The sequence below is a fragment of the Carcharodon carcharias genome, chromosome 28 (assembly GCF_017639515.1).
Source record: "Carcharodon carcharias isolate sCarCar2 chromosome 28, sCarCar2.pri, whole genome shotgun sequence".
Lineage (NCBI taxonomy): Eukaryota > Metazoa > Chordata > Chondrichthyes > Lamniformes > Lamnidae > Carcharodon > Carcharodon carcharias.
In genome coordinates this window covers 35,480,299-35,502,935 of record NC_054494.1, presented here as the reverse complement: position 1 = coordinate 35,502,935, position 22,637 = coordinate 35,480,299, and the positions used below count along the sequence as shown (strand labels likewise).

Genomic DNA, 22,637 nt, shown 5'->3' with positions numbered 1-22,637 from the left:
CTCTTGTGGGAGAATATAGAACTAGAGGTCACTGTTTAAAAATAAGGGTTCAATCATTTAAGACAGAAATGAGGAGAAATTTTTTCTCAGAGGACCATGATTCTTCAGAACTCTCTTCCTCAAAAGGTGGTGGAGGCAGACTCTGAATATTTTTAAGGCAGAGGTAGATAGGTTCTTGATAAGCAAGGGGGGTGAAAGGTTGTCGGGGGTAGGCAGGAATGTGGAGTGGAGGCTAAAATCAGATCAGCCAGGATTTAGTGAATGGTGGAGTAGGTTTGAAGCATTGACTGGTCTACTCCTGCTCCTAATTCCTATGTCTGTATGGTCAAATCCCTCCATAGCCTCATCCCTGCCTAGGTCTGTAACCACCTCTAGCCATACAACCTTCTGCGACCTCCGATCTCCTCCAATTCTGGTCTCTCTCTGATCAATTTCAATCCATTTTCCATTAGCAATCTTGCCTTTAGATGCCTGGGCCCTGCTGTTGGGAAATCCCTCCCTAAACCCCTCTGCCCCTCTCTCTCCTCTTCCAAAACACTCCTTAAAACCTACATCTTCCACCAAGCTTCTGCTCACCTGTCCGAATATCTCCTTATGTGATTTGGTGTCAAATTCTGTTTGATAATGCTCTTGTGACGCACATTGGGGCATTTCAGATGCTATATAAATGCAAATTGTTGAGTGGCCCTGAGTTCAGCAGATCCAGAGAACCTTTTAGGATGTCTGCAGCACTGAGAAATAGAGGTTTCATACAGTTCCTTGACTCTCACTCTGTATTTAGTACAACGATTACAGCTTTATCAGTGGAGAGGATAGTGGGTATGTTAAGTGCAACTGCCCTACTAGATAATGTTAATGTTGGAATCATGCTACAATGGAGTGAATGCTTTAGTTTGTAATTGGGAGCAGCTACCACCAACTGGGGAAAGATTAGGGAATTATTCCAAGTGTATAAAAACCAGTTTACACCGAGTGTAGGGGAGGAACAAGGGAGTCTGTGCCTGTGCTCTGTGGTCTTTTGAATAAACCTGGATTAAGGAAAAGATTGGCTCCAGATTCAACCTTTCCTCAATGTGTGAACAGTGACTTTAACAGATAAGAGGGACATAGTGTGAGGGAAGCACATCCTCAGTGCCATTCCCAGTAAGAGTTGGGCAAGCCTGCAAGCTTTTTGAAAAGCCAATGGATTGTGTCTGAAAGGTTTTTCTGTTCATTCACTGTGACAGGTGAAATAAATACCAACCACAGGAAGCCAACCTGCAATCGGTGCAGCATAACATGTAATTTCCCATAACCCAAGGGAGTGTTGAACTCAATCCCATTTGGAACACTCTGCAGTGCCATCCTCAATCTTGCCTTTATTGATTTGCGTTAGATGCATTCTAAGCTGAACAAGGCAGCTTCCTGGGCTTGTACTTGTATCAGGATTATGAAAATATCTAAGAGAATCCACTTACGATGTCGCTAATACAAAGTGGCCAGGGAGAAATCTTCACCCTTCGGCATTGCATGTCCTTTAAAAGAAAAGGCCACAGGTGGACAAAAATTGGTTTGAGATTGGGCAATTGAAGGCCATGCACAAGTGCTGCAAAATGGCATCTCTGGGCATTCTGCACAATCTGACTCTGTCAGGGTCAGCCATCTTTTAACATACTGAATTATACTTTCTGGGTCACTCCAGCCAGCCAGCCCAACCACGGAAATATTCAATTCAGACAAACACAATTGCTGCCTTCAGCCAGGCAGCTGCGCTGGTGTTTTGGGGGCACCTGTGAATCCAAGCTGAAGTGTATCTGTGATTTTACTGTTCACTTCCCAGAGCAGATTCAGACACTCACCTACTCAGTGTGGCACTGAAAAATACTTACAGTGATCACATCTGTGTCAATGGGTGACATTTCAACCACATTGGCTAAGTATGGCTCATCCTTCCAAATGGGACGATTATCATTTATGTCAAGTAGAGTTATATTCACCTGAAACAGTTCACAAAATGTCTTAGGTTAGCAAAGTACAGTTACATGAAAGAGACAATCCCTTGGTTAGTTAACACCTGCTGGAAGTTACATTTAAATCACTATTTCCTGAACTCTTGCTGTTCAACATTCTGGGACTCTTCAAACTTCACAGATTTCCTTTGATATAAGAGGCCTCAACTGTCACAAAGTGAAGTGTGAAAAATTCTTTACTCTCTCATCCCAACTTTGTGTTTTAACCCTGCCTGCTCGGGTGTCCCTTCCCAGCACACTGTTGCTAAACTGCAAGGATGAGCAAGTGTCCTGTCTCCAGACCTTGGCCAACATTACCCTTCAACGCAGCCACTAAGCAAGTCTCGAGAGAGCAACACAGGCCAACTTATGCCCTGGCTTCCCCCTACCTCAATCTGGTACCTCATTAAACAGAGCTCCGCCAGGAATATCCCACGTGTTCCATTGGTTTCGGTGGAATGAAAACTGGGACAAGGTGAAATCCACCATGCCAGGTCACTGCCTGGGCAGCAAAGTTGAAAATGATCATCTTGCCACAACCCCCTCAAATCCACCCTGTCCTGTTAATGGGGCAGACTGGACATCCTGTCTGTCTATGGTGCTGCGCATTAGTGCACTAATGCACTATTGGCCTGGGTTGTCAATCTTTGGGTGCGTAAATCAATGGTTTCACTTGTAGTGAATCAGTGATGCCCGAGGCTAATTTCAGTCTTGCTCAAGTTTACGTTCAAGTGGATTATGTCTTGCTAACTCTTAAGGAACTGCAATGCCCAAGATACAAAAATCTGTCACTGGTATGTATAAAATATATATTTCAACTGTGCAGATTTAAGGAAATAAATTCACAGTGTGCCCAGAAACTCAAGGGCACCCTTTTGACCTGTAAGTACATGAAAACGACAGCCTTTGATGCATCATATTTGGACTGTAGAAGATGGTTCAGGTCCAATTACAAAGCTTCAGAAACCAAGTTTGACTAGATATTCTGATATGGTATTTGGAAGAGGCGATGGTATGGTGGTATTGTCACTGGACTAATGTCCCAGAGACCCAGGGTAATGCTCTGGGGACCCGGGTTCGGATCCCACCATGGTAGATGGTGAAATTTAAATTCAATAAAAATCCAGAATTAAAAGTCTGATGACGACCATGAAACCATTGCCGATTGTCATAAAAACCCATTTGGTCCACTAATGTCCTTTAGGGAAGGAAATCTGCCATCCCTACCTGGTCTGGCCTCCATGTGACTCCAGACCCACAGCAACGTGATTGACTCTTAAATGCCCTCTGAACAAGGGGGATCAATGAGGGATGGGCAATAAATGCTGATGCCAGTGATGCCCACATCCCATTAAGTCGTGTTTCACTTTCAGAGGCGCTGTCCTTCAGATAGTTACAGAATCACAGAATTGTTATGATATTTAACCCATTGTGTCTGCATCAATTCTCTGAAGGAGCATTATGACTCAGTGCCATTCTCCTGCCTTTTCCCTGAACCCTTGCACATTGTCTCCATTTAAATAATCATCTAATGCCCTCTTGAAAGCCTCGATTGAACCTGCCTCCACCACACTTCCAGGCAGTGCATTCCAGACTCAAACCACTCGTTAAATTAGAAAGTTTTTCTCACATCGCATTTGCTTCTTTTGACAATTACTTTGAATCTGTGCCCTCTTGTTCTCGATCCTTTTACGAGCAGGAACAATTTCTCCTTATCTATTCTATCCAGCCCCCTCATGATTTTGAACACCTCTATCAAATCTCCTCTTAGCCTTCTCATCTCCAAGGAGAACAGTCCCAATTTCTTCAATCTATCTCCATAATTGAAGTTTCTCAACCCAGGAACCATTCTTATAAACCTCTTCTGCACTGTCTCCAACATGTTCACATCCTTTCTAAAGTATGGTGCCCAGAACTGTACACAATACTCCAGGGCTCATTATGGTTAAAGCAATATCCTTGGTGCTTGTTTTGATGGTCCAGGTGGATATTTAAAGTGCATCAAAATATTCAAGTAAGGGCAAAGGCAATTCTTGGTGCCCTGGCCAATGTTCATTATTCAACCAGCACCACTATAGAATATAATAAATGCAAAATACTGCGGATGCTGGAAATCTAAAACAAAAACAAAAATTGCTGGAAAAACTCAGCAGGTCTGACAGCATCTGTGGAGAGAAAGAGTTAACGTTTCGAGTCCAGATGACTCTTCAGAACTTGGAACTTTTCTACAGAATAATTGGTTATTAATCTCAATGTGGTTCATGGAGCCTCTTGCTCCAAAAGAACATCTGCCTATTGTGGTGGGTAACAACATTGTATTGGAGAGAAAAGAAAATAACTTAAATTTATATAGAATGTCCACAATGTCCCAAAATCCTTTACAACCAATGAAATATCACTGAATTACAGTCACTGTTGCAATGTAGGAAATTGGCAACAAATTTACTATTGGCCAAGACACCAGGGAGAAGTCTCTTGTTCTTCTTTAAAACGCTGCCATGGGATCTTACATATCCACCTGAGGGAGCAGGCGGGCCCTTGGTTTACCATCTTGAAAAAATCACACCTCTGACAGTGCAGCACTCCCTCAGTACTGCACTAGGGAATCCAGCCCAGATTACACGCTCAGGAGTCTGGAGTAGGACTTGAACTCACCACTGTGGGATAAGGGTGTTCGACAGAGTAAGGGTTAATGTTGGACTGGAGAACAGTACCACCCACAGTATGAAACAGAGCGTCACATGAGACTAGACGGTCTATGGCATGGGGTCTGGAAGGGGCTGGCATGGAGACAGCACCCACACATGGGCAGTGGCTTGGGTGTGTACTTAGTTAAGGGTTACCAATAACCGGTTTATGTTGAACCATACAAGCTTCCAGACCCCTGCATGAAACACCAAACAGCCTTGACAACAACGATTACATGACTCAGGGTGTGGGTGCTGCCCTTGGCTGACATCTTTTAAAAAAAAAGGGATTGTTCTGGGTCTCGCTCTCTCTGTTTTATTTTCCTTTGAGTAAGTAGTCATCATAGGCAGCCTGGTTCCTTCTGTTGTGGCCTAGTCAGAGCAGCACAAAATCATTCATTGTGGGTGCAGTGCTTCAAGATGCACCTGAGAAATGTAATAAGCTTCTACAAAATCCACGCCTTTCTTCTCTTCAATTGTGTTAAGAGTAGTAACACCCGTCAGCGATACGTTTGCTGTTTCTGGTTTATTTCTTGTCCATAGCCTCTAGTTCTCCGGGAATACTCACCTATCTGTCTACACCTGCCCAACAGACAAAATGCCCTCAAAAAGACCTTGTGATCACTATCTATTAAAAAGCCAAAATCCTTCTGTAGCCCTTGCAGCAAAGTAATGCCCAAGCTCTGACTGATCGTATCAACCCTGAAAATCTCTCATGCACAGCCACCCCTGACAGGAGAGAGAAACTGCAGGAGAGGTTCTACAATGTAATGACAGAAGCCGATTGGATTGAAGTGGTTTATCGCCAACCTCACAATGGTTCCTGTGACAACAAAGTTTAGTCAATTTCAGTTCTGGTCTTTCGTCAACTGTTAAGTGAGAAAGAATGAAGTGCCTCACACATCAGTTAAAAGAAAACCATTTGCAAGCTTTGGATAAAACTCCAAAAGTGCACATATTAATTAGAGTGGAAAGTTATTCAGCGAACTTCATTCCACAGCGGAAGAATCACAGCTCTGTACTGACAATTCCCTCATCAATGAGCGAGGCGAGGAATAAAAATTGGCAGGAGTTTTTGTTTTAAAAAAAAGAGCTGAACTTTGAGGGGAAAAGTGATGGAAAGGATTATTTGACAGCATGTTTTAAAATGCTGAGATGGATGGGTATCGCTGCTCCAAGCTGAACACTTAATTTGGCCTGTGAGCACAGAACTATAGACGCAAGGATAAAATGAATAAGCTTCGAGCAAGATTGGAGGTTGGAAGCAGAATTCCTCTGAAGGTCATGCATGAGTGGTGATGGATCCTGGATAAAACAGTCAGTGCTGTTCTGGTTTAAAATAAATATTCAATCAACATCTGATGTAAAATAAGCAAGATAAAATAAAAGGGTGCTATTCTAAAAGGGGTGCAAGAGCAGAAGGACCTGGTGGTTTTATATGCTCAAATTGTTGAAGATGGGAGGGTAGGTCAAGAAAGCAGTTAATCCTGAGCTTTACAAACAGAGGCATAGAGTACAAAAATAAGGGGACTATGGTGAACCTTTATAAAACACTGGTTCAGCCTTAACAATCGTATTCTATCCAATTCCGGGCACCATATTTTTGGAAAGATGGGGAGCATTTAGGTTGAATGCACAAAAAGAACGATTCTAGGAATAAGGGATGGCAGAATACATGGATTGATCGGAGAAGCAGGGGTTGTTCACCTTACAGAAGGTCGAGAGGAGATTAATCAAGGTGTTCTAAAATCATGAGGGGTCTGGACAGAGTGGATAGGGAGAAATTCCAGATTGCGTATCCTTTATCCGAAACCCTCCAATCCGATTGCATTTCGGAGAATTTTGGTTTTCAGATACCGCATACAAACTTGTATTACAATAGTCTAAGCCTAGGGTAGCTATAGTCTAAATTAAATAGAATGACTAGAAAAGTAAGATGCATCACTGAATAATAAATACAGGGCACCTGTAATAAATTTCTTTTTGACATTGTTCATCACAAAAATTGCAAGGTAAACCGTGCAGACAAACAACTGGACTTCCCAAGCTAAAGGTCAATGAGGTTCAAAAAAGTGTGGTTTTTGTATGTGTTCAGTTTTCACAGTTACAGATAAAGGATACTTGAGCTGTATTCTCATTGGTGGTAGGGTTGAGAACCAGAGGACACCAATTTAAGATAGACGGCAAACGAACCAAACGAACTTGGGGAAAACCTTTTGAACATAGCGAGTGGTTAGAATCTGGAATTCACTGCCTGAGAGTGTGGTGGAGGAAAATTATGTTGTGGCTTTCAAAAGGGAATTGGATAACAATCTGAAGACATGTCATTGACAGGGCTATATAGGGAAAGAGTGGGGGAGTGGCACGAACTAAAGTGCTCTGACAGGGAGCTGGCAGGGCCAGGGTGGGCTGAATGACCTCGCTCTGTGCTGTAACCATTCTGTGATAATAGAGAGATCATAGGGTTAAGTACAGATAAGGCAAACCAGATTCCTTTTGCAACCTACCAACAGAAAATGTTTGAAATAAGCAGCAGGGCAGTCACCTGAAAGACTAATCCCACAATCCTTTTCAGGTGTTGACTGGACTACAACATTTCAGTGTTTTCCAATTCAGATTTCCAAAAATCTTGGGTTTCTTCTTTCGCTGCCACTTGCTTGTCACTGTGGAGCTGCTATTACAGAGCTCACTCCTGATCTGTGAAGCTCAAATGGGAGCCAGCCATTTTAAATTCGGTACTGCCTAGCTGAGGTGCCATATTATACAAAAGATATAGAGACATTGGAGGCAGTGCAGAGAAACTTTACAAGGATGATATCAGAAATGCAGGGATATATCTATCAGGAGTGGACAACCAGGCTGGGTCTGCTCTCTTGAAAAGAGAAGGCTGAGGGGGGGGATCTAAGAGGGTCTTTAAAATGATGCAATGCTTTGACAGAGCAGACACTGGTGATGTTTACACTTGTAGGAGGAGCAAAACTAGGAGCCAGCAATATAAAATAGTCATCAAGAAATCCAACAGGGAATTCAAAAGAAACTTCCTTACTCGAAGAGCGGTGAAAATGTGGAACTGGCTGTCACAGGGAGTGGTTGAAATCACAGTATAGATGCATTTAAGGGGAGGCTAGAAAAGACCTTGACAGAGAAGGAAATGGAGGATTGGGTTGATAACGAGGTGAGGAAAGCCAGGAGAAAGCTTCGGTCGAGCACAAATGCCAACAGGGACTGGGTGTGTGCTGTTTATCCAATGTAATCCGACGAAACCCATTCTCCAATTACTAGCTTCAGACAGTAAATACCATGAAATGGTTAAGCAGTTAATTAATTCACACAGATTCCCTTCCTGAACAATAAACCCCACAGCACTGCTTTCCTCCTAAGGTATAAATGACCAAAGAATTTTCTTACAGTCAATTCCAAATTAACGCTCACTAAATTCACTCGGTAGCACGTGAGATTCAGAAGGTTTGGAGTGCGGCACTGAGGGAGTTCTGCATGGTTAACAGTGCAGCTTTAATGCTGAGATGTCAGACCAATTTGCCTGCTTGCTCAAGTGGACCATTTGAAGAACAGCAGAAAGTTTTCCTGGTGGCCTGGCCAGCAATCTGCCCTTAACCAAGATAATCAACAGATTAACTCACTGTTCAATTGTTCACTGTTTTGCTCTGCCCTATAGCTTATGAAGTTATTGCACTTCATAACAAAGGTAATCCACGGGTTGCAACGTGCTTGATAAGGATCTTTACATAAAACCCAGGTTTTCTTTGTTCAAAGTAACAGCAATATGAGCCCAAACTCATGATAAATCATGAGGATTACTTGAGGAGGGATGTAGTTGCATTGGAGGCGGTTCAGAGGAGGTTCACTAGATTGATTCCAGAGATGTGGGGCTTGTCTTATGAGAAGAGATTGAGCAGTTTAGGCCTATACTCACTAGAGTTTAGAAGGATGGGAGGAGACCTAATTGAGGTATATAAGATGCTAAAGGGGATAGACAAAGTAGACGTGGAGGGGATGTTTCCCCTTGTGGGGCATTCGAGAACGAGAGGCTATAGTTTTAGGCTAAGGGGTGGTAGATTTAAATCAGAGATGAGGAGGAATTACTTTTCTCAAAGGGTCGTGAATCTGTGGAATTCAGTACCTCAGAGTGCAGTGGATGCCGGGACGCTGTATAAACTTAAGGAGGAGATAGACAGATTTTTAATCAGTAACAGGTTGGAAGGTTATGGGGAGAGGGCAGGAAATTGGAGTTGAGGCCGAAATGAGATCAGCCATGATCGTATTGAATGGTGGGGCAGGCTCGAGGGGCTGAATTGCCTACTCCTGCCCCTAGTTCTTATGTTATGTTCTTATAAGCACTTGTCAGTGAATGAGGAACACCTCTGACCGCGGTGTGCAGCACCACCAAGCTAGCTTTTCGACTACCCGCAGATGTTAGCTGCTTTCTTTTTATTGTTGTGTTGCTGGCATATCTCAACGTGCGAGTCTACAAATGGAAGTTTATCAGCTTTGTTAAGGCTGCCCGCATGAAGATACAAAGAAATGCATCTTCGTGACCATTAGCTTTAGTCTGGTTTGAGACTGCTGCCCGCTGTAGCAGATTCATGTGCCAGGGCTGATGTTATACCGTGGCATTTAACTCACTAACAAAGCCAGTTTGTACTGGAGGAGTGCCACCCACTTTGTGACGTGTTTACTGCAGGTGGGGAGATATCGCTGTATCACTCACAGTGGCTATCCCAGTTTTCTGATTATTTGCGACTCCGCCATCCACAGCTCGGACAATCAGGATGTATTCAAATTTAGTTTCTCTGTCCAGCAGGGAAGTAGTCGTTATTTCCCCTACAGGAAAATGTACCAAATATCACAACATTGCACCAAGAGTAAAACTATCAATACATTCATTACAAGAGGAGCTAAAAACATTTCCTGAGAAAGGAGTTACAGAACCAGGATGGAGTTAAGATACAGCTCAGTCATGAGCTGACTGAATAGCAGAATAGGCTGCAGGGGCTGAATGGCATCCTCCTGTTCCTAGGTTTTGCAACAACAGGAGCATCACACCATGCAATGTGTCAATTTTCTGCAAAGGCAAGGCTTTATGTAGTTCAATCTTTCCCTTTAAGGTCACAAATTGCTGTGAATATTGCTTAGGCCAATTCGAGACAAGCTGTTGTTGGTGAAGGGAGCTGGAAAATTCAAAAGCTCTTGTCAATTCTCGGGCACATCATAAGAAACTAGAATAAGTGTTACTGAACAAAGACATGTTGCTGAAGCTTTTTGTCTTGCACTCATCATGACAATTCACAAGAATACCAAATGCAAAGGGAATAACAATTTATACTGCATGTGGAGAGAGTGCTGATTAATTGGCCACTGGACTCTGATTGGTAAGGGTGTTGCCATGGAGAATGCACCAGTTAACTGATGACTGACAGTGCATTCTCCATGGCAACATCCCTACCAATCAGAGTCCACTTGCCTACCAATCAGTGCTCTCTTCTCATGCAGTATAAATTGTTGTTCCCTTTATATTTTGTATTCTTGCGAACGGTCCTGATGAGTGCAAGAAGAAAAGTTTCAACAACGTGTCTTTTTTCAGCAATACTCAAATTCTGCGCTACCAAACTATTTGTAAACTGGAATAATGCAGCTAGCTTTCACTTTTTACCTTCGTTTCAAATATTTGACATTCTAAAGCATGATGGGTGCACAGAGGAATGAAGAAAAAAATTACATTGTTCATCAGTGGGAAAAATTAATTGAAGGACCATGTTTTTTTCCTGAAATTACAATCACTGCAAGATTTACTTTTTAAATAACTGCTCCATCGGACCTCTAAGCTCATCGCTGCCTGCTCTCCTCCTGGGACAGCTGGACTGGGGGCTTTTGATTCCATCAGTTGTCTCCCTGCAGTTTGCTTTGGAAAACTGAACCAAGCTTCAGGTGGATGGGAAGATGCAGCTACACTCTACTCTGTCCACCTGCACCCACAGTGCAACAGGCAACAGGGTAGCCCATCCAGTGAATACCAACATAGTGTCCCTTGTTTGGCAGCCTTCTGTCTTATGAGACAATGGTTTGCACTTTTGTGGTCAATTCTGTGTTAAACTTCTTTTCTCCCCCTCTCTCAGGACGCAAGACTGGGCAAAATTTATGGGAACCGTGGGCTGCCCAAACATCAGTGTGACCCTCTTGTCCTCCCCAGCTGAGTCCAAAGGAATGGAAAAGACTACATTTGGCACTGGCTTGGTCACAGGAGTTGCTGGCAAGATGACATATTTAGACATTAGCCCACCTTTGGGCTCCAATCCAGATTTTTTTTGTCAGGTTTTACTCCCTTTGCCTTCAGCTCTCCCGAGGTATCACCCAGGTAGTGGAGCTATTTGCCCGTAGCTGGGAGTTTGGTTCATGAGCACCAGGGAGTGTCCACATGCTGGCTGGGCTGCACACTGCTTGTCTGGAGACCAAAGGATGGATATAAGTCACCATATTTTCAATGGGTTGTTTGTGGAATTGCAACATTAACACAAGAGTAATCCAGAATGCTTCAAGATGGATAATAAGGACACTTTCTGAATTAGAAAAAGGAGAGACGGAAGGAGCCATTTGCAATCAGGTAAATGAGGTTCTCGGTCACTTCTAGTGACCACACAGGCGCTTCTGCTGTTGAGTTTTCTTGACCAAATCATTACCTTGCTCAACAAGACTTTGGTTTAATCTTTGGCTACAATGGGATAAGTTGGTCATTTGCCATTAGGAAGGTGACAGTTTACCTGAGCGAGTATTGATGCGGAATTGTGATGAACCCTCCAGAGAGTAGATTATCGACTCCTGGCCGTACTCCTGAGATTGGTCCAAATCAGATGCTGTTACAAACAATACTGTGGCTCCTGAGAGAGAGAGAGAGAGAGAGAGAAGCAGATTGGGATCACATGAACATATGGAAATGATGGGCAGGAATGAACCAGATGGCACATCAAGTCTGTCCCCCAGCATGATGTCTGGGTTCATTACGGCTAAACACTTGTTATGTTCCCCAGTTCACATATTCAGCTGCTTGTGTGCCAGCATGGACATTTGCCAGTTTGTACCTAGCCCTGGCCTGACCCCAAATCATGGGATTGGAAGGAAAGTTATAAAGGAGATAGACCCTCCTCAGGCATGGCCCCCACTGCAGGGACTAGATTGGGAAGGGGAGGGGGAGAAGTTTTAAAGTAACACAGCTTGATCTGCTTTGCAAGGGGGCTGGGGAGAGAAGAGATGAGAATAGGTTGAGGGAGACCAAGTAGGAGAGGGGAACAGGTACAGGGTGAGATAGCGTGTGACATGTACAGACTGGAAGAGAGAAACAGAACCAGGTACCGAGAGGGACAGAGTGAGTGAGTGACTGAGAGAGAGGGTGAGAGTGTGAAAGAGAGAGAGGGTGAGAGAGACACACACTGACAGGCATGTAGAGAGAGAGAGAGAGACACATGTTCAGAGTGAGAGGGAAAGAGAGCACGAGAGGGGAAGAGGGAGAGAGAGACAGGTACTGTGTGTGCGCATGCGTTTTTAAGAGAGTGAGTGAGTGAATGAATAAGAGAGAGAGAGAGATAGAGGCAGAAGTTTTAAACTAACTTACCCATTTCAATATAACTGCTTTCCTAACTTGCTACCACATGGTGTAGTATTCCTTATGACCTTAGCTCGGATGAATGGCACAGATGGAGTGAGGGGAATACTAGATGAGTATGTGAGGGAGAAAGGAACAGAAGGAGATGCTGATAGGCTGAGATGAAGATGGTTGGGAGGAGGCTTGTTTGGAATATAAACAGCCGAGACCATTTGGGCCAAATGGCCCTTTCCTGTGCTGCAAATACTTTGTACTTCAGTAGAGTTTCAGTATCTTCCTAATTCAGAATTTTGCATTCAGGGCAGAATTTTTGCTGAGCGTCCCGACATCATTAAACACCCGGATGGTATTTCAGTCGGTGCTAAACTTGGGAACGTGCCCAGCGACAATTAAGAGGGCAAGTAAGCCCAGTAAACGATGCAATTTACAGAGATTTTTCATTGCCCGTCCAACGTTATGGTTGGTGGGCGTGTGAATCGGCCAGGTAGCCTTTACGTTTTTCACAAAACCTCTTCCACTGGTGGGTGAGGTTTCTGTGACAAATTTAAAAAAAAATATTTCTGTGGACAATATTTTCATTACCTCCCTTTTCAGGTGACTAATTAGGAAGCTTGGATGCATTTTTCTGGCTTCCGTGACCTTTCTTTTAGGTTGTTCAGGCCTTCAGTTCCCCAAGGCCGCTCTCTGCTTTCAGGGAGCTTTCTGTAAGCGCTCACCCCACACACACACACCCGCTCTGACGTCAGCGCTCGCCCCCACCCCCACCCCAGCAGCGCTGAGCATTTCAGCGCGTGCTTGACACTGGCTGCCCCTTAATCGGCCGGCCAGCCGGCGTAAATTCCCGGTGGGCGGTCCATTCCCCGGCCGATCCTGAACCCGCCAATCATGCCTGTCAACCGACTGGTCTAAGTGTGTGAATCCCTCCCTTAGCTCGCCCTTGGCGGACACTATTCTCACCATGCTACCAGCAGCTCCCAGAGAATCAATGCAAACCAGGATAGCAATTTTACATCAGTCTCACCTGCTATGATATTTTCAGAGACTGCTATGATATAGGAAGATTGGCTGAAAGTGGGAGAATTGTCATTCTCATCCTGCAAGGCAGACAGATATGGATGAATTACACAAGTTAAAACTTCATCGGAAATCACATCCAGAATAAAACACGAGAACATTTAAGATAGGAGTGGGCCATTTGGCCCATCGAGCCTGTTCCGCCATTCAAAAAAGGTCACGGCCGACCTTTCACCTCAGCTCCGCTTTCCCAACCTGTTCCAATACCGTTTAATTCTCTCACACATTTATAATAACAGGGCTTCCTCCCTGCGATGAGACTCATCATCAGGTGTGGTTATTCAGAGAAGAGGTCACCATAACACGCTGATCTGCAGTTAATAATGCACTTAGTTTGAGAAAGTTGGAAGCTGCCTGCGGACTTTGAGAAAGAAGTGATTGTTTTTCCCCAGAAAGAGTTAGCAAATCCTATGGGAGCCTGCTCACAGCGAGTTACACATTGCATGTAGGTGGGGAGGGGGTGAAGCGTTGGGTTGCAGAAGTGGATGAGGGGCTTACTTCTCTGCTAAAAGGATACAGAATCAAATTGAGGGAGGAAAAATCATAATCAGTGAACCATATGATAAGGGTTGGGCCCTGGGTTATAAACAGCTTTCCTTCCCTTGAACTTCATCGAGATGATTTTAGCCGTTTCCCTGACAAGACAGGGTTACATAAATAAATAAAAAATCACATCTCTCTGAGGGCCAGGATGTTTACGGTCCATCTGTTTAACATATGGATTTTTGTAGCAAAGGCCAAGAAATAAATTAAACTGAAGTAAATATTAAAATAAGTTACATCTAATGAATATCTAACAGAAATTAGCAGTATTAAATGGCTCTCCCTAAATAAGCATCATTAAACTCATGATTTTTATTCTGTAGCATCCTCTGAACTTGAATAATGGTGCAGTCCTCCCAGATTGCAACACAATACTGATTTAGCGGCGTCCCTTATTTGTCTGTTCCGGCAAATGTTAAACATCTCATTGCACCATTCAAAGCTTGACCAGTTTCTTGAACAACATTCCTCCTCGAGCAATAACAGTTTAATTGAGCGCACATCCCATTGTCAGTTATGGGGCTTTGTAAAAATCGCATGGTGTTCTGCCTACATAATGACAGTAACTTTGCTTCTAAGTAGTGAATTGTAAGTGAAACACTCTGCTGGACATGATCAGGTACTAAAGGTAAATTCGCCATTCTGGCCCTTTGGACCTTCCTGAGATTCTGAGGTACATTTAACATAAAGTTCAGTAAATAATTACAGATAGAATCTGAGACTTCAGGGCAGTACTGAGAGAGTGCTCCAGCGTAAGCAGGCCATCTTTAGGAAGAGACATTCAACTAAAATAAACGTTATCAATCCTGTAATACCATTCAAAGATGAACAATTGGGAGCTCTTTGTTAAGTCTTGGTGAATATTTATCCCTCAACCAACATCACAATGTAAAAAAATCAGATTATCTGCTCGTCCATCTCATGGCTGTGAGGGAGAGCAGTTTCCAAAGTTGCTGCCACATGTTCTATCTACATTGCAAGGGTGACTACACTTCAAAAGTACTCCATTGACTGGAAGGCGCTTTGGTGCATCTTGAGGTTGTGAAAGGAGCTATATAAATGCAGGTTTGCCACTGGGTTACACAAACCAGTGCAGCAAGAGCAGTAAATGGCTAAAAATTTATTCAGAGCTCTGGTGGCAGAATTTCGGAAAGGCACAAAGATCTGCAACAAACTCCTTCATTTATGAAATCAATCCCAGTCTCCAGCTTCAGACAGTAATGGTCCCCTTGGAGAAAAAAAAAATCCTCTCTTAACTATCAGCGGAGGCAAAAGATTAGTTTAAGTGATTCTTAACCTGCATTTATTGTAATGAAAACCCTCCATTCATCAGTCTGAGATACCATAGCTGTAAATACACTTTCCCAATCAAATAGCTCGAGATTTTGATCACCAAGGCTAAAAGATGGTGACAATTAAAGCTGTACATTAAAAGTACAATTTGTTATTTCATGGACTGTTAGAGAGTGAAATTGATGTGTCTACACCTCACCATAGCACCAGCAGCAATTTCTGCTGTGCCAAATAATGAACCATGTGCCCAGCAGGGTCTGTATTTGGCGGATGCCATCTGAAGGTATTCTAATGCTGAAGGGTGGTCACAGTTGAGGAAGGTTTCATCTATGTAACAAATATGTTAACCCCTTCTTTACAAACATGCTTATTATTTTGTGAAACATAACCCACAGAGGAACAGCCACTACAATATATTAGAAGTCTTACATCTCTGCTCACTTTCTATGAGACCACTAGAGGGTGTGATTACTGTGTGACAAGTATACAGAGGCACGTCCCATTATAAGTTCAGACACAGGAGATCTTATAGGAATATAAGAGCCAAGGGAGGGATGGGGGGTGGGGGGGCATGATCCAATTAGCCTTCCCCACCCTCCAACCCCAATTGACCTGAATGCCACACTTGCTTCTGATTGTCCATAAGCCATGGCTCAGTTGATAGTGCACTTGCCTTGGAGTCAAAAGGTTGTGGGTTCAAAACCCACTCCAAAGACTTGAGCACAAAATTCAAGGCTGACACTTCAGTGCTGCACTGTTAAACTAAGAACCTCTCAGGGGAGGCCAATATTTCTCCCTCCTTCCTTAAATGGATTATTTGGTCATTAACACATTGTTTCAGGTGGCATTGATTAGCACTCAAAAACAACAAACTTGCATTTAAATAGCACCTGCAACATCTCAAGATACTTTACAGTGGTGCCATTGAAGAAAAAGGTTGGCAATGAAGAACCATGGGATGTCCTGAGATTGTGAAAGGCACTAGATTAATGCAAGTCATTCTATGTGCAACGCCAAGGGACATCAAGTAGATTAAAGAGAATACAAAGGACATCCTCCAAACTGCCCAACTAAACCACTTGTCAAGATGAGTCAATTTAATCAGGAATATTCTTCTCAGTTTTGTACATTTTCATTTCCAGTACCGTGCTCAGTGCTTGCAGTCTGCACATTTTTATATCCAACAACATCAAGTAAATTTTGTTTCTAAAGCTACTCAGTCAATTCCCTTTAGTTTAAACGTTGAAAGCAAATTGAACAGAACAAGAGCTACCCCGATCCGATAATCATTGTGACAGATCAGTAGATGGGCTGTCCAACTTTAGTGAGAGTAAATACAGCCCGACGAAAAATCGAGAGTTTCACAGATCAGTCAAGTTGGTTGAAGAACCAGAGAAAGTTCAGCAGTAACCTCAAGCTGAAGATGGACATCGAATGAGGAAGGCCATTCAGCTGATCTTGGGACTTCCGTCCCTAGACTCCCTTCATCATAATACCAAAATGTTTCTTAAATATTGGGATGCTTGAGGATAATTTTCCATTGTTATGTTCCAGATGAACGCCAATAATTCACTGGGGGAAATGGGAACAGGAAGAGGCCATTCAGCCCCTCGATCCTGTTCTGCCGTTCAATAAGATAGGCTGATCCATTACCTAGTTCCATGTTCCTGCTGCTTCCCCATATCATTTGGTGCCTTTGGTTAACAAAAAAAAATCTAAAAATCTCCGATTTAAAGTTTACAAATTGATCTACACCAATGGCCATTTGTGGAGAGTTCTAAACACCGACCACTCCGTGTGTAAAAGTGTTTCACTCCTCAAAAGAGTGCAAGGCCTCTGGTGTCCAGCTTTGAACACTGTGCATTCTCAGCATTACAAGTAAAAGAGCTTCTAATTAGTATTCCAAAACACAGAGCTTCTCCGTGGCTTATTTTCTGAAGCTTTCTTTCAGTCAGAAAATAACAGCAAACTGAACTTGGAAAGGCTAATCCATGACTTTCTTTTGCTGACAGCTGGGCTGGGGAACCATGAACTGATTAATGATCTGCTGAAGCTGCAACAGCAAAATACTACTTTTGATAAGATTGGGATTGAGTCTTCAGAAACAGATTTTTTAAGGATTTGACTCGTACGTGCCTGCATTCTGCAGGATATAGAGTTGGGAAACCTCCTTCGTTCAATACAAACAAGTCAAGACCTAAGCCAGCTGAGACTTGATCTATGTTCCAAACGTGATTTTATTTGATTAATATAAAACAACTCGTACATAAAACAACAAAATTACGAGGTAGATTTATATCGTGCCTTTAACATAGAAAAATGTCCAAAGGCACTTGGTAGAAGCATTGTATGACAAAAAAATGGACAGCAAGCTAACAAGTGGGTTCTTAGAAGTGGGGTGGGAGGTGGTGTGGTAGGAGGGAGTCAGAACCACAAGGTGAGGGATTCACCTTCTTCTCAACCCACCCTGTCCCCATATAATAGACGCCATGTGGTGCCATATCACTGAGATCATCAGCTGATGGCTGGACAAATGGCTGGGGAGATGGTGGTATTGTTACTGGGCTAACAAACCAGAGGCTCTAGTTAATGCCTTGGGGCACTGGCTCATACCTCACCATGGCAGCTGGTGGTATTTAAAATTTAATTAATTATTTTCCATTTTTATGTTCCAGATGAACTCCAAGAGCTCACTGGGACATAGGAACAGGAAGCGGCCATTCAGCCCTTCGATCCTGTTCTGCCATTCAATGAGATAGGCTGATCCATGACCAAGTTCCATGTTACTGCCTCTCCCCTATATCATTTGACATCTTTATTAACCAACAATTTAAATATCTCTGACTTAAAGTTTACAAATTGATCTAGCACCAATTGCCATTTGTGGAGGGGAGTTCTAAGCTCCGACCAATCTGAGTGTAAAAGTGCATCAACCCTCAAGAGAGTGCAAGATCTCTGGTGTCCAGCCTTGAACACTGCGCATTCTGGACTGAAAGCTCGTCTCAGTAACAGCGTCATGAAACTGCCGTGGATTATTGTAAAAACCCATTTTAAAAAATTCATTCATTCACAGGATATGGGCTTCATTGGCTGGGCCAGCATTTATTGCCCATCCCTAATTGCCCTTGAGAAGGTGGTGGTGAGCTGCCTTCTTGAACCATGTGGTGTGGGTACACCCACAGTGCTGTTAGGGAGGGAGTTCCAGGATTTTGACCCAGTGACAGTGAAGGAACAGCGATATATTTCCAAGTCAGGATGGTGAGTGGCTTGGAGGGGCACTTTCAGGTGGTGGTGTTCCCATCTATCTGCTGCCCTTGTCCTACTAGATGGCAGTGGTCGTGAGTTTGGAAGATGCTGTCTAAGGAGCCTTAGTGAATTTCTGCAGTCACTAATGTCTGGTTCCCTAATGTCCTTTAGGGGAGGAAATCTGCCATCCTTACCCGGTCTGGCCTACATGTGACACCAGGCTCTCAACAATGTGGTTGACTCTTAATTGCCCTCTGGAATGGCCCAGCAAACCACTCAGTTCAAGGGCAATTAGGGATGGGCAACAAATGCTGGCCTTGCCACATCTCATGCAAGAATTTTAAGAAAATGTACCTGGTGCATTGGAACATATCCAAATATATCCAAATGTAAGTAAACAGAATATTAAGAGGATAACAACTTGCACACTAAATGACAAAATTGACCAAAGGCAAGCTTAAAGAATTTACTTTCACAGTAAAAGCAGAACCAATTACAGTTTTAAAAGATCCCCCAGTAAATGAGAGCTTCATTCAGTACATACTGTACAAAACTAAGAGCAGACAGTTCGCTTTAGCAACTCCCACTATCCTGCTTAATCGCAGACATTCATCGCAGCCCAGGCAGTCTTCCTTTTTCCGAAACAGGCTTTCAAATTAAGAATCAATAAGGCGTTAAGTCGCTGTGAAGGCTAATTATGCAAAGCAGCCATGGCAACCCAGCTGTGTCATCCACAACTAAAACCAGATACTTCAGCATCAGCCACCCAATACTGTAACTCAGCAAGGAAAGTGGGGCAATGAAGATAGAAAGGCAGAGTGAAGAATAATTTATAAATTGGAAGTATAAGTTGTTAAGTTAGAATTCCACTCTGGCAAGCAGCCAAGTGTCTGACTAAAGGCCAGGCAGGCTCTGAATTAACTAATTGGATTTCAGTTACCTGGATGAATGGCATTTTTGCCTTTGGAATCCATGACGAGGTGAGCTAATTATGAGCTGAGCTTCCAGGTTAATTTAGTAATAAAAGCCACAAGCTTGACTCCAAAAAATGATGCAACAACCCTTTAATAAACCTTAATGCAAAGCTTGTTTCATGCTTTAATTACAAAAATAAGTCTCTCCAACCAGTCACTTGGTGTGGAGATGCTGCTTCGCCAAGCCCTTGTACAATATCAAGGCCATAGATCTTGCTCAATAATGCAGCTCAATCCCCGACTAGCTTGAGGTTTATGTCTCCTGGATTGTTCAATGAGCAGCTCGTCACTGTGATCGAGTAAAGACTTGTTCATTTGCTGACAGTTTCACTTCAGGCTTAGATGTTCAAGAGTTCAAACCCCAAATCTGCAGTTTGGACTCATAGTTTAACATTCCAGTGTTGGTATCAAGTAGATGCTGCACTGTCACGCTGACTTCTGACTGAGATTTCTCATCTTAATTCACAATTCCAAACAAATGTGAAAAATCCCATGGTACTATCTGAAGAAGCCTTATTTTTCTCCTCTCTTGGCCTGTGTTCCAACTTCAACCAACATCATTAGAAATAAATGAACTGATCATTTGAAGTGTGATAAAGGGATGGCCTTGTTGGTAACTAACAACCATTATTGCCTTTCACAATGGCTGCCTTGTATAATTCATTAATTTTTGCAGATGAGACGTTAAGGTGGGGCCATGTCTGCCCCATCAGGTGGATGTCAAAGATCCCCTGGCCACTATTTTGAGGGACAGTAAGGGAGTTTTCCCTGGTGCCCTGGGCAATACTAATCTCACAAGCAACATCATTAAAAAAAATTATCTGGTCATTATCATACTGCTGTTTGTGGGATCTTGCTGTGTACAAATTGGCTGTCTATGCTACAACAATGATTGCACTTCAAAAGCACTTCATTGACTGCAAGGCCATGAGGTTGAGGCGGGCCCTATATAAATGCAAACCTTTCTTTTTTTTCTAAAATAGCATAAAGTTTATCTGTGCAGAAGTATTGACTGAGATCTCACAACTGCTTCACGAGAGATAATGGGGACCATGGCTAAATTCAAGCAGTGGCCTTGAATGAACCTGGGTTACTGCAGATAACGGAAAAGCTGACAACATAGATTAATATGTACTTACAAAAACTTCGACAGTCACAGGGACTGTGCTGTACAGAGGAGTCGTCCCAGCGTCTTTTGCCATGATGGTCAAATAGATAAAACCTCCTGGTACCTGCTCAAAGTCAATGGGCCTTGTGACAATAATAACTGGAACAGAGAAAGGCATTGAGGAAGATTATTGCTGGTCAATACTTCATAAAAATCACCAGCCATGGAATCTAACACAACTGTACGTTATCTTTTCAATTTTTAATTTAGTATTCCCAGCAATAGATAGCAATTTAATTTCTTTATGCTACCGTAAAAGATCAATAGCCTTCTTCATTACTAAATATATCAGCAGAGACATGAATTTATACCAGGAGATGTTTTTAATTAATTCAAAACGTGGGTTAAAAATCAAGAGCATATTAAATATCTGTCCACCACCAGCACCAACAATAATTTTTAGATTATCAGTCAGAGCATCAAGTCAAAGGCTATGCTATTTAAAAAAGACAATCAGTTGTGATTAGTAGCTGATTTATGAATGAAAAATTTTCAACTGCAAGAAATTTGTGTAGTCGTTGCTGTGTGACGCAGGAATCTTGACAGACAGGAAGAGTACGCTAGATACACACAAGATTGGCTTTCTTCGTCTAATCCAGATCTCCCTGTACTTCACATCAATTGCTATTAAAAGGATAGATGCAGTGGCTAGTTGACTGCCAAATTTAATCTTAAGAGTTTAAAGTTTAGAGAAGAAGCAATTACAAGACTCAAGATTTTTTTAACCAGCTGCCTCCAGCAAACGCATGTACGAGATGCAGTGTAGAGATGCAGTGAATAAGATAGTGGATACAGTGTATGAGATACAATGTGAGAGATACAGTGAATCGATAGTATATGAGATACAGTGAATGAGGTACAGTGCATGAGATACAACATTTGGTTACAGTGAACGAGGTGCAGCAAATGAGATAGTGGATACTGTGTATGAGATACAGTCAAGCGATAGCATATGAGGTACAGTGTATGGACGGTGTAAGAGACACCGTGAATGAGACAGTGGATACAGTGTATGAGATACAATGTGTGAGATACAGTGAACCGACAGTGTATGAGATATAGTGTATGAGATACAATGTATGGATACAGCAAATGAGATACAGCGTATAGATAGTGTATGGGACACAGTGTACATACCTCAAGTCTTTTTAATCATGGTGAATCTATTTTCTTTATTGCTGACCTAGTCTTGGAAGTACTGGCCTAGCTTATTTTAAATCTGAGTCCTTTTAACAAGTAAACATTTCTTCCAAAAATGCTATATCAAGAACATGGGGTCACAGTCTCAGCTTTGTCCATATACTAAGCTTCCAATCTAAATAACATAAAAAATAGGAGCAGGAGTCGACCATTTGGCTCCAAGTCTGCTCTATTGCTCAATAAGATCAGGGCTCATCTTCTACCTCAACTGCACTTTCCCACACTATCCCCAAATCCCTTCATTCTCTTGGTGCTAAAATATCTATTTATCTCTGTCTTGAACATGATCAACGACTGTGCATCCACAGCAATCTGGGACAGACAATTCTAAAGATTCAATACCCACTGAGTGAAGAAATTTCTCCTTGTCTCAGTCTGAAACGACCGACCCCTTATGCTGAGACTGTGACCCCATGTTCTAGATTCCGTAACCAGGGGAAACGACATCTCAGCATCGAACCCCGTCACTCCCTGGAGGAATTTTATAAACAATGCTGCAGCCCTGTCACAAAGAGTCTCACTGGGTCTTCATTACACAACTTCTTGTAGTTGGTTTCAGAGCAGATCGGTAGAGAATTGTGAGCAGTTCACTTAGCAATGCTTTGTTCACTCCCTCTCAATCAGTGATTGTACTTGACAGAAGAAGAATGAGCAAGATACAAAGCACAGAAAAGAGATTTCTAACAGCCATTAGCTCGACAACCTGGTATTCTCACATTCGGAATAATCACAGAAGGTGAAGGATTAGACCAAATCCTGTCCATCCAGTTTCATCTTAAAATATTTTTAACAGACTGTGAAAATTTTAACAGGTAGAAGACACTCAATGCTTTTGTGATCGCACTGTTA

At 42.7% G+C, this 22,637-nt stretch overlaps 1 protein-coding gene across 1 annotated transcript in view; it reads right to left on the bottom strand.

Moving 5' to 3' along the window:
• cdh23 (cadherin-related 23) overlaps positions 1–22,637 on the bottom strand; it is a 704,187-nt gene that overhangs the window by 283,084 nt on the left and 398,466 nt on the right. Inside the window, exons 16-20 of the mRNA XM_041176120.1 lie at positions 20,560–20,687; positions 13,312–13,384; positions 11,452–11,568; positions 9,405–9,517; positions 1,869–1,976 (exon numbers count right to left, since the gene is read on the bottom strand). Coding sequence (XP_041032054.1) covers positions 1,869–1,976; positions 9,405–9,517; positions 11,452–11,568; positions 13,312–13,384; positions 20,560–20,687 — 539 coding nt within the window. The remainder of the gene's footprint in view (positions 1–1,868; positions 1,977–9,404; positions 9,518–11,451; positions 11,569–13,311; positions 13,385–20,559; positions 20,688–22,637) is intronic.